The 13,023-nt window shown below is 36.8% G+C and overlaps 1 protein-coding gene across 1 annotated transcript in view; it reads right to left on the bottom strand.

Moving 5' to 3' along the window:
• Window positions 1–9,938, bottom strand: part of VAX2 (ventral anterior homeobox 2) — a 282,367-nt gene extending 272,429 nt beyond the window's left edge. Inside the window, exon 1 of the mRNA XM_073555083.1 lies at window positions 9,342–9,938. Within this exon, the coding sequence (XP_073411184.1) occupies window positions 9,342–9,600 (259 nt within the window). The 5' untranslated portion in view covers window positions 9,601–9,938. The remainder of the gene's footprint in view (window positions 1–9,341) is intronic.
• Between the last annotated feature and the right edge of the window lie 3,085 nt (window positions 9,939–13,023).

Raw genomic sequence — 13,023 nt, 5'->3', positions numbered from 1 at the left:
TGGGAATAACAAATATGGCAGCTCCGTTTTAGAAGCAGTTTTCTTCTTTACTATGATTTAGCACTCCGGTGAGGACATTTGCAGGACGTAATTGCACTTGCTCCTTATCTATTCCCCTCCCAGACTGCAATCATTTCCGGTAGTCCACAATAAGTGCCCAGTTGCCCATCACACATTGCTCACATACATGGAGCCATTTCTGAGGTCATTTTGGTCTCTTCCTTAGATTTGTGCACCCGAAGGCATAGAGTGCAATTAAATAATCTCTTCTCCAAATAGGAAATTGTACAAATTTTGATATCAAAATGTTGTTCTCTGAAGTCAAAGGAGGATGCAACCGGAGAGGTCATCTCAAGGATGGTACTAACTCCATCTGATCCAAAATGCTAATTTTCATAAATAATAATTTCCTTTGGGCAATCAAAAATGGGAAAAAGTTTGCCTTTTTCGGAAATTGTGCTTGCATTTACGACAATTCTACAGTCTATAGGGAAATATTCAGTCTATACAGCTGGCATTAGATGGAAGGTTTCTGTAAGGATGTTATATAAAGGACTTAGATGGCTGAGTGCAGCACATGATGCTGTAGAATAAGTTGTTCCTTACACAGTAGAAAGGTTTTGGCCAAACAATGATTCGGCAGGCAACTATCTCTCCCGAATTCTCCTGTGTCTTCACCGAGGAAGCCACCGTCAGACTTCTCTGGTGGTGGCTTATCTCGCCAAGAACAAAAGTCTTGGCAGTACGAAATTGGACATGCTGGATCCCCGTCTCACCCAACATTATTTGTCGGGGGAGAATCAGGAGGCCTCCCAAACACATTAGGCTGTCGACTGAGTCAGAGAATACTAGTGGATATTGGCTGATGTTAGTATACTGAGGCCTTAATCATCTTCAATCATTTTATTTGCCAGGAGATATGTAAAGCCATCTGTAGGTATCTACCATGTGAGTCTTAAGATGTGACTGTAACTAGGGATATTCGACCAATTGGTAGTCAAGTGTTTCTTGGTTTTGCCCTTCATCATGATAGAGTAGAGTAAGGGTTGGCTGGATGAAATGCCTTTGATGCAGATCTTGGGGAGAAGGAAGGGGTTCTGGTTTTTGTTAAGGAGATTCTGTGTGTTAGGGTTGGCCATCTTATGTAGTCCTGACCAAACTCTCCTTTATAGGTCAGATCTTGACCCTATAGTGTAGCTACCTACCAACTGAGATCAGAAGTTTGTATAGTTTTTTTTCCTACGTAGCAAGACCTGTAAGGCGCCTTACAGCATTGGATCTCTTCAATGTGATCAGAAGATTGCAAAGATACAAAGACGATAAATGTACTACATAAAACAACGACAAACATTCAGTCATATCTTGGGGGAGATTTTAAGACAATTCGACCACACAAGTGGGCAAACTAACTGGATATTATCACCTCCTACAACAAAAATAATCTAAAGCATCAGTTAATCGTGAGACATCAATCAGAAGGCGACCACACAAAGTCCCATAATAATCATCTTTTGCTGATTCTACACATGTGATATGTTTAGGCTGGTGCCTGTTTTATATTGGGGACACTCAGATGATTATTTGTTCCAGCTGTGATATTTTTCTAGATTTTTTTTTCTTATCAAAAACACATTCAAATCCCATCAGCGATAAAGAAGAAGATCTTCCATCAGCTCCCATTTTTGGCAATAAATAATTGACATTGCACACCCAGAAAATACATCCATATAGCTGTGCTCTTATTGTGCATAAATTCTTGCCTATATCTGATTCTTGACATATTCTGTAGCTTTGATGTATTTTAAAATAAAAAAAAAAGTTGAAAGAAATAAAAAAAAAAATGGAACCTCACATTCAATCAATGAACATGAATGTTCTTGGACACTTGCGCCTTTTTCCACTTCACAAAGACTTCATTCATGGTGGTCCTTACTCATGGAGTGCAGGGCCATATGGCAATAGTGATGGTGTGGAGTAGTCTATAGGTTCGCACCTTCTGCTGCCAGGCACCATATCTTCTGGACAGCCTGTAAAACTTGTTGTATTTAAATAATAAAAAAATAGATTTGTTTTAGCAACTACAACATTTTTTTGTATAGACATGATTGGTAATATCTAACAGAACTCAACCATGGGGCTAATGTCAAAATAAAAAGGGTAAAAAGACATCGATCCATGTTCGGTTTCTTCCTAGACTCCTTATTTTGTCCTTCCTTTCTAATGTGTCTATTTCATGGGCTATGAAGCTTTATATCTTCTAACGTAGACCTAGATGTGGGTGTCTTCAGATTGCCATGGTCACTATAAAGCAATCTCATACTGTACACTGGAAAGATCGAAACGTTCCAAATATTAGTTTCTTGGTCACCATAAAAAAATCTCATACTCTTGATGAAATACACCAGAAGGATTGAAGCGTTTTTACTTTTATTTAGCACTGCCTTAAGATATGTAGTTCCCTATCGGAGGGGATCGCGTACTTACAGCTAAATCTGATGGTGTCGATCAATATATATCGACTAAAAATATTTTTGTAAATGGGGTCAATATTACAAAATTGAGCACATTTGTAACAGTAACAACATTGAAAAGACTAGTCGTAAATTACGTGAATAATGTGTAAAAAAATACTAAATCAAAAGTTAAAGAAGTCTTTTTTTGAGGTTTGTGAGGAAACCCGAAGATATTTGGTAGTGATACTCATCCGATGTGGTTTTGACTAAAGACCTAATAAAAGTTTGATTTTATGTACATCGGGATCATTTCCTTCGTTTTTTGGAAGTTTTTTTTTTCACTTACTTTGAAGATTATATTGACAATCATGATTATCTCAACACCTGCTTTCTCTCATTCCTGGTAGGGAAAAGAAGATGTCAAAAAACATCCATGAAGTAGAAAGAGCAGGATGTGGCAATTAGGACTTAGGAGACTGTCTACTGGGCACTACTCCGATCATATCTCTACTGGTTCTCAGAGACTTTTGGGTCTAGGAGCTCAGAGAATAGTTACATGTGATGTGAAGGGGCCATTGGTGAGTTAGAACATGACAGCTCTGGGGGGATAGGTTAGGGATATGTGACTGCATTTCAGGAGCAGATCGTAGAATCTCTTTGAAGTCCTTTTTTGAGAACGTTGAGCATCAATTCTACATTTACGATATTCCTTGAACCTCAAGTTGGTTCAGAACGACTGACGCTTGCCTACACTGAGGTGTTTTCAATGCAGTTCTGACCCAATGAAACATGGCTAGAAAAGTGACAACTACCATTGTCAATTAATTTATAAATGACCTCAGTGTGGTTGTAACGTTCTCTTTACTCAAAATGGCAAAACTTGAATGTGGTGTTCCTGCTAGAAGCTGAGAGTCTTTATGAATCACCAGAAGAGTTCCAATAATTGTAGACGCTTTAATGGGCAGTCTCACTAATATAATATAATCAGAAACAAGATAGAGAACCAGCAGCACAGAAAATGTAATCATATTGTGTCTCTTTCCATTGTTTGGAAAGGGATTCTTGGCTTTGTGTTTCGCGAAAAGTGACGAGTAGGAGAGACTCTGTCTAACTGATAATAGTCGTTTCTACAATTATACTTTTAGGAATTAGAGTAAGACAAAAACTTGTAGAAAGTCTGAAAAATTTTGGTTTTAAGCGTAAATAACCAAAAATATTTTCTTAAATAATCAAAAATCGACAAACCAACTTTTTACTCCTAGCTACAAGACTCTCGTCTTTATGAATCGCCACAAGGGTTCCGTTAAAATCGGACTCTTCGGTATAATTTGGAACAAGATAGAGAAATAGTACGGAAAATGTAATCTTTTTTTAATATAATTTCATCAGGTTGTTTCCGAAGGATTCTTGGCTTTATATTTCTCGAAAAGTGAGGAGTTGAAGAGACTCTGTCTTATCGATAATAGCTGTTTCTACGGCTATACTTTTAGGAAGAAAAGTAAGACCAAAATATCAAAAAATTCTGTAAAAAATTTTGTTTTAAGACTAAATAACCAAAATTGTTTGCTGAAATCATCAAAAATCGAAAAAAACTACTTTTTACTCCTATCTACAGAACTCACACTTATAGCTGGAAGACTTTCAGAATCACCACAAGGGTTCCATTAAAAGTGGACTCTTCAGTATAATTAGAAACAAGATAGAGACCCGGTATGGAAAATGGAATAATTTTTTTTCTATATTTTCATCAGGTTATTCCTGAAGGATGCTTGGCTTCATATTTCGCGAAAAGTGATGAGTAGAGGAGACTCTGTCTAACCAATAATAGCCGTTTCTACAGCTATACTTTTAGGAAGAAGAGTAAGACCAAAATATCAAGAAGCTCTGAAATTTTTTTGTTTTTAGCCTAAATAACCAAAAAATGTTTGCTCAAAAATCAACGACCCAACTTTGTACTCCGAGATACAAGACTTTCACTTACAGCTGGGAGCCTTTACGAATCACCACAAGGGTTCCATTAACTGTGGATGCTTTAATGGGCAACCACCTTAATATGATATAATTAGTAACGAGGTAGAGAACCAACACTGAAAATCAAATGATATTTTGTCTATTTCCATTAAGTTGTTTGGTGAGCGATTATTGGCTTTTTGTTTCGCAAAAAGACTGTCCACCCAATAATAGTCATTTCTGTGCCTACAATAGAGTATTGCCAAAATTTGAAGAACATCTGAATAATAATCATTTTAAACCAAAATCGACAAAACCAACATTCTACACAACTTAATCCTGAATTGCATTCGGTTGCCTTTTCAACTTCTTTGGACTCCAGTGAGGATTTACCAAACTATTTGTGATTTATGTCTACGTTGCTCATTTTTTAATTTTTTTGCTTGTTCTTAAAATGACCAAAAAAATTATTTATTTTCCTTTTTTTTGTAAATTGCCGGTCGTGCTGTGAAAATCTGCATTAAGCTTTTCGTAAATAGTTTGTTCATTACTGATTGCTCCTCCACAACGTTAAGAAGAGAATTTATTTATCCCCCCCTCCCCAATTTCACTTTTTGGAAATCTGCATATTGACAATTTAAAGGCACCATGCAGACTTCATGTGTGAGGATGATGGATCTTTGCTGTCTGTGACAAAGAAAATGCTTTCTTGCAGCAAGATTTCTCAAACCCCCTGATGGCGGATCTTTGCCGACCAATGCGGGCAGCCGCTGGTAATTGTGTGCTTTGGGTTATATTGTTCTGGTGTGACTCACGCATTGAGCGTCATCTTCAGCTGTAGAATACTCTCCGGCTTATCTCACCATATTTAATATTTGCATTACCTACTCCCTGATTGGCTAGGAATCATTTAAGGAAAAAAGAACGACACCAACGTCTCCTATAGACGAGAAAATATTCAGCGTTCTCAACGCATAAGCGATAACGGGGGAGTGATATATACAATCTGTGCCCAAAACAGAGCAGACGAGCAAAAACATAAAGTAAAAAGGAAAAATGGCACAAAATGGCGCTGATAATACATGAAATAGCGGTGCCATAAATTATACCTTTAATAGATGTAAATCCAGAATACCGACCTACCGTAAAAGTCGTAATAAAACTACAAATGCTAATAATAAGTAACGCAATACGCACTACAATTTATTTCTATTCTCAATCGAATAAATTAATTTCTAGTCAAAATATTTAATAAATGACGCAATCACGCATCCATCCCCCCCCAAAAAAAAATAAACTGGTCGATTATCATCAGCACAAAATCATTTTAAATAAAAAAGGTAAATAATTCAATAAAAAATTGTATAACGGTTGCAAAAAATAAAATTTTGGCGCTAGAATTTGTAAATTAGGATTATGTGATAACTCGCAATCAGTTGTAGCGGTGAGGCCGAGAGGACAGTGCTAGAATGTCGTCAGTAGCCTTTTATGATATTTTTGGTTTTTTTTGTTTGTTTTTTGTTTTATTGTTTTTATTACATTAGAAAAATAAAATGTGATCAATATACCATACAGTACGAAGAAAATCCTCTTAAAATAAAAACTCTAATTAGCCTTAACTTTTTACGTATTTATTATTTTTAAACGTTATTAAAAATTCAGACAAATTATCCTTTAAGTCGGTTTTAACGATTTAATAAAATTTTCAAAGTGTACTCTACTTTTTGGTCATGCAAGGTAATGAGTTAAAACTGAAAAAAAGGAACAATTTCCCGAACCTCATTGCTTTTTTTTTTTTTTTTTTTCTTTTTTTTAAGTGGGAGTGGGGGGAAAAAAAAAATCTTCGGTGACGAGTCCACCATTTTGTTGTGGAGTGTGGTCGCCGAGAAGCAAAATGGTGGCCGTCACTAATGACTCTTCCAATTAAAACCGCAGTATCCTAAACAGATCAACGAATAACTCTTTTGTTTTTTTTCCCAAAGTTAAATTTTGAAAAAAGAAAAAACGTTTTGAATAGTTTTCGGCGAAATATTGCAAATTATAAAGTCTTCAAAAATAATAAACTCTTTACTGCGGAATGAAGTTTTATATATATATATGGAAAAACGGTGTCTACATATAAACAGGGAAGTGCTCGGAGTGATGGATGTAGATACGGAGAGAATTTATGGGGTTTCTGATCATATTTCATTGCCAATGATGACAAATAATTATAGCTCTGACTCCAAGTTCACCACCTGGCACCACCATTCTCGTCCACCATTGTCCCGGGCACGCCGAGCAGCATCACTCCTAATATCCCCTACATTCAGTCGTTAACTTGTTTACACTTAATTAAGGACTGTGACTAATTACAAAGCTGAAACAACTATTTAGGAACAAGCTCCACACTGTGGACCACGTGGTCTATTATTTTTTTATTTATTTTGGTGGGTTTTTTTTCTTCGGCGAATATTTCAAACTTCCAGCTGAATCCACTTTTTTTTTTACTATCTGTGGATAATCAGCGTTTTATTGTATTTATATTTTTTATTTTAACTTTATAGACTATTTTAAATGAAAAGAAGCTCTAAATATGGACCGTACAGGCTGCATCCTAAACGTGGTTTTGTTAATATGAGAGTCACAGCTGTGACATTATGGCCGCCTTTTTTTGAACTCAAGTTGACCCCTTTAGCCCTCAAGGTATACCAGGCTGACAGACTGATGCCACAGCCAGGAAGAGGTTGACCATTGCATACAACCATGTCCAATTTAATTTTACACCACCATGGATGTATTTTGGCAAAAACTAATTAATTTTTTTATAATTAAATTGAATTAATTCTACATCATCCTCATTTCTTCTACACTCTGCTATTGCCTCACAAAATGGCATGCACTTATAATAGTTGGGTGAAGCTATCCGCATATGAGCACAACATGAGTTCTTCTTTATGAAACCATTTCTATAAGCTGAGAGCACCCTATAATCTTGCAGAATTACCAGTGCATCTTTAGACTTCCTAACATTTGCAAATCCTTGATGCTACAGTAGCACCGAATCTCTCAATGTTTAGTAGCAATTGTCTCTAAAATTACAAGCTTGCGAGTCAATCTATCGGTGGGCGTTACATCGACGATGTACCCAGCATTATAAATGTCATTCTAAATGTACTGAACTCCAGGAAACTATAGTAATATTACATCTCACACCACAAACCTCCAAGTAGTGACAGGAATGTATGGCAATTACCAGTCACATACCAGACATAGTCCGGGCTGGCTCAGCCTCAATGCTTTTGTAGTATGTGCGAACCTGAATATATGTAAATATATTGCACCATCGTAATGACTTATTATTATCTGACCTAATAGCTGTATGGATACATATATATTTATAAACCTAATCTAAGTTGCCATTATTTAAGACTTTTGCTATTTTTACGAGTTCTTTCGTACCAGCCATGTGTGTCCCAGTTATTTAAACGCCAGATACCATGAAATAAAACTATATTGGAAAATAAAATCAAGTTCAATCAAAAATATTATAATTTTATCCATAAATCTACTTAATCATACTAAAACAAAACCCAGGCATGACCTCTGATGGTCTACCGGTGCAAGACGTGCCCAAATGTTATATGGGGATTAAAATCCCTATTTACCATTTAACGACATATTGTGGTTCTGTAAGAGGCCAATATCGACTATATTGTAGAAAACACAGCCAAAAGCCACGACTAGAATACCAAAACCATGTTTTAACCAATAACTAAGAAATATAACCTGTCCATTTCCTCCAATATCAACATTATGTAAGATGACAACTGCCCCTTACATAATCAGCACTCCACAGATACATGCTTTCCTATATGACACACACGCTGTAAAATATTATACTCCTCTGGAAAAAAAAAAAAACAACTCACAAAACATTCAGTCCGTGTTTTCCCTGCACTGTCTAAGCTGCCTTTTAGTGTTAGTAAGTGCTATCGATTTCAGAGCATAGTGCTGTGTTTATTGCCCCTGAAACCCTGCAGGAGAACTTGTGCAGACCGGTTCAGTGTCTACATGCTGCAGCCGTTGAGTGAGAGGATGAGTCCCCCTTACACAAGGCCTCGTCATGCTCGTTTTTTTTGCAAATTGTTGAACAATAAAGTTGTGAATGACTAATAAATGAACAAAAAAAAAAAGAAAAAAAAAAACAATGCCGAGGCATCGCGGAAAATAAGGCATTTTTTTTTCAAAAATCCTGGCGATGATCACGACGTTAAGGGACTTAGGGATCCTGTTTCTAAATATATCCTCAGCAGCAATGTATTATTCCAGGGTAATGCTACATACGGTGGCTCTCACATGCTTAACCATGCACGGCAAATATAGTACATGCAATGACGCTACTCCTAGGCGATGTATACAGAGGCATTCACCCGTCCTCCTCCTCCTCATATGGAGAGAGGAGAAGTGAATGTTGGCCTCGTTACTGCAACTTTATACATATTTCATTGCTTTCCATAGGCTCATCTGCAACCCTACATATAGATCCTGTGCTTGACATAGGAAAGAATTGAACGCCAGATGGGCACAATAACGGGCTTTGTGTCATGCCGGGTAGCACTCAATTAATAGTTTGTTTTGGGGGCTAGAAAAGCGAGACCATCACGGTGCGGACTCTAGAGGAACTGTGAGACATTGAGGTCGTTATCATAATCACGTAACTTTTACATGACGGGGAGCGATGCACTTGCAGCTATGAAGCTGTCCTCTCCCGTAACATAATTTCTATTGGCTCGTTAATTAAAATGATTGGAACATTAGAGAGAAAAACAAAGGCCCCATTGGAAGGATCGGGATGTGTTCGTATGCTCACCCATCTCTCAGTTGCCTCCATTCATTCTCCTCTCTTCCATACCATTCCCTCCATGCCGCCCCCCCCTTCCCTTGTTAAATCCTTACCTCTGACCAGGATCCGTCGACAGTAATCAGCTTCTCCTGCAGACTGATTGTCCTGACCTTCCTCTTTGGACGATCCCGGGCTGGAGGTAGAGGTCACGGGAATGTCCTTAATGCTGTGGCCTCGTAAGGAACACTCTACATCAGCTCTGCTTCCCTTGTCTCTGAGTCGCTCTGTACACGACGTGGCAGACTTGCCACACAGAGGGCTTCTTCTCTCCTCGGACACTCCATCGCCCATACTAGTAGCCTGATCAAACATCAGGCGATGCCCCCCCAAACCCCTAGGCTGGCCTCCGCCTTCCAATACCACTTTCTGAAAGGAGGAAAAAAACAAAAACAAAAAAGCAACAATTCTCACAGACGGCAGAAGTCAGCAGTCAAATGCATGTAGGGCATCGGAGGCTCTGCACAAGTATTCCACATAAGGTTTCGGCACGGTTACCATAGTACACAAATGCAAGATCCCCTCGGCAACGTAGGTCTTTCTCAAGAGGAAGACCCATCAAGTTGTTTCCAAATCTGAATTTTCAGATAGTGAGAGATTAAGTTAGATGCCACCGTCATGGACAGTAAAGAGTGTGGCCGAGTCAACTTATAGACAGTAATTTCTAGGACTGCGTTGACTTTACTCCTTCTTTCGTCTTTCTTTTTTTTTGTCTTCTTCTCTGCCCAGCCAAGTATGAAGAATTGTGAATGAATGAGAGAAGGCGTTGCAAGGGTTTTGTTTGTTGTTGTTGTTGTTGATTTTTTTTTCTTGAGAGTTTGACAGTCCAAAATATTCCTCAGTCTTACAAAAACTTCTGGAGTCTGTAAAAAGCCCAATTTGCAAGGAGAGAGGAGGTAGAGTCTTGGAGACTGATGTGCAGTCACTGATCCCAAATGCTCGTCTTGCCCACGACCAAAGTCTTCTCTTCCATTTCGTCTGACAGGTTGGACTTTGAAATAGGATGGTGTTGGTAAAAAAAAAAACATCAATTCTACTTAAAAAAAAATATATATATATATTTTGTAGGGGAGGAAGGAGGGTATAAAGGGAAGGGCGAAGGAAACAGAGGGAGGGAATGGGGAGGAGGGAAACTGAGATTAGCCAAGACTGTCTATATGTTTAACTCTCCACCTCTCCCTCCTACTCTGCATTTCCAGATAAGCAAAGGAAATACCTTGGGATCACAGCTACATAAATGCTCCTGTTGAGAGAGGAGGTAGGTAGGAGGATTTTTTTTTTTTTTTTTAAATTGAGTGCTTACCACCACAACGTAATTTCCTGCTTGTCAAATGCCGGCTATGGATTGGTAAACAAAGGATCCATTTAGTGCGAGCAATATACATAAATCTAAGGGGTGGGGGGAGCCGGGCGCAGGAAAATACCAAATATTTTAAGGGTTTTTTTTTTTATTTTAATAAGCTGGGATGAGAAGCAAATAGTTTTTCGAGACTAAAAAAAAAAAAATCTAAAATCTATCTAAAACCGTTAAAATAAAAAAATCTAATTGTTTGTGGTCCGCGCGACACGGAATGTCGGACGCTATATTCCAATCGTTTGACGTGAAAGTTACATTTTCTGGGTGTAATAGAAATGTTATCATATATATATCAGGATTTTGCATTTTTGACACGGATATAAGCGATTTTGTAATAAATGTCTAAGATTTTCTAAATAAATGAGTCTGGCTGGTGTTGTGTCCCCGAAAACATCTCTCTGTGATACACACGTTCGTATAACGTCAGGCCGATCACAGCGTGGAACTTGTCTACCTGGCACCGAGAGTATTGATATGGCTGAATAAAGTCACATACCTGCGAGCCAGGGGAAGAAAGTGGAAAACAAAGAGGGCTCCAAAAATATACCAAATTATAGTCAAACGGAATCCTAATGTGCAAGTGACAAGCTCGCGCTCCGCTCCGCCATGGGCCTAGCTCCATTTTCTTATGATTTGGTCATTTTTCTTTTTTCTTTTTTTTTTTTTTTACAAAAGTTTAGAAGAAGTTGTATACTTTTTTTTTTGGACGTGAATGTGTAAAACACAGCCTCCCCGAGTGCACATCCTTCGACTCTTTTCTACTTTAGAGAAACTCGATCTCCAGGGGTTGGAAATACACAAAAGATTTCAATTAAATAAACAGGATCTAAATGAATAAGTCTGTTAATTGGATACGCTTGTCTGACTCCCACAGCAATGCATGGACGGAAAAAAAAAAAAAAAGAGGCCATTTCACTATGGAATGTCATAAATCCATAGGAAAACTGCAACAAAAATGAGAAAAAATACTCGCCCTCCATTACTGTTAGTAGTAATTATACACGGCACCGTCTAATCTAGAGAATTCGCCGTCAACAGAAGAAAAAATATATTTGAGAATCACATCTGTATTTTTATTTTTTTTCTTTAATTTCTTAATATTTAGGCAGAAGTATTATATGTGAGAGCTCGAAGGAAACTCGCAAGCAACGTTTTTTGAAAGGAAAAACTTTTTTTGTCCAGGTTTAGAATGTTTAGATATAGAAATAGAATAAGAATCTTGCACGGGACAATAAAAACCATCCCTGAGAGATTAATATTCCGTGTAGAGGTAAAAGTATGTAGTATAAACACAGATATATGTATGTATATAAATGTCTATAGTCTGTGATCCCTGGGTTATGCAATGGTGTGTATATATATATATGTAGATGATATTGTTGGTGTATGGGTTATGGAATGGTGTATGTATATATATATATATATATATATATATGTAGATGATATTGTTGGTGTATGGGTTATGTAATGGTGTATATATATATATATGTAGATGATATTGTTGGTGTATGGGTTATGCAATGGTGTGTATATATATATGTAGATGATATTGTTGGTGTATGGGTTATGGAATGGTGTATATATATATATGTAGATGATATTGTTGGTGTATGGGTTATGGAATGGTGTATGTATATATATATATATATATATATATATGTAGATGATATTGTTGGTGTATGGGTTATGTAATGGTGTATATATATATATATATATGTAGATGATATTGTTGGTGTATGGGTTATGTAATGGTGTATATATATATATGTAGATGATATTGTTGGTGTATGGGTTATGGAATGGTGTATATATATATATATATGTAGATGATATTGTTGGTGTATGGGTTATGTAATGGTGTATATATATATATATGTAGATGATATTGTTGGTGTATGGGTTATGTAATGGTGTATATATATATATATATATGTAGATGATATTGTTGGTGTATGGGTTATGTAATGGTGTATATATATATATGTAGATGATATTGTTGGTGTATGGGTTATGGAATGGTGTATATATATATATATGTAGATGATATTGTTGGTGTATGGGTTATGGAATGGTGTATATATATATATATGTAGATGATATTGTTGGTGTATGGGTTATGGAATGGTGTATGTATATATATATATATATATATATATATGTAGATGATATTGTTGGTGTATGGGTTATGGAATGGTGTATATATATATATGTAGATGATATTGTTGGTGTATGGGTTATGTAATGGTGTATATATATATATATGTAGATGATATTGTTGGTGTATGGGTTATGTAATGGTGTATATATATATATATGTAGATGATATTGTTGGTGTATGGGTTATGGAATGGTGTATATATATATATATGTAGATGATATTG

Source organism: Dendrobates tinctorius, unplaced genomic scaffold (assembly GCF_039654945.1).
Source record: "Dendrobates tinctorius isolate UK_male_01 unplaced genomic scaffold, ASM3965494v1 ptg000216l, whole genome shotgun sequence".
NCBI classification, from domain to species: domain Eukaryota; kingdom Metazoa; phylum Chordata; class Amphibia; order Anura; family Dendrobatidae; genus Dendrobates; species Dendrobates tinctorius.
Note: the sequence above shows the minus strand (reverse complement) of the source record. Positions and strands in the feature narration are given on the sequence as shown.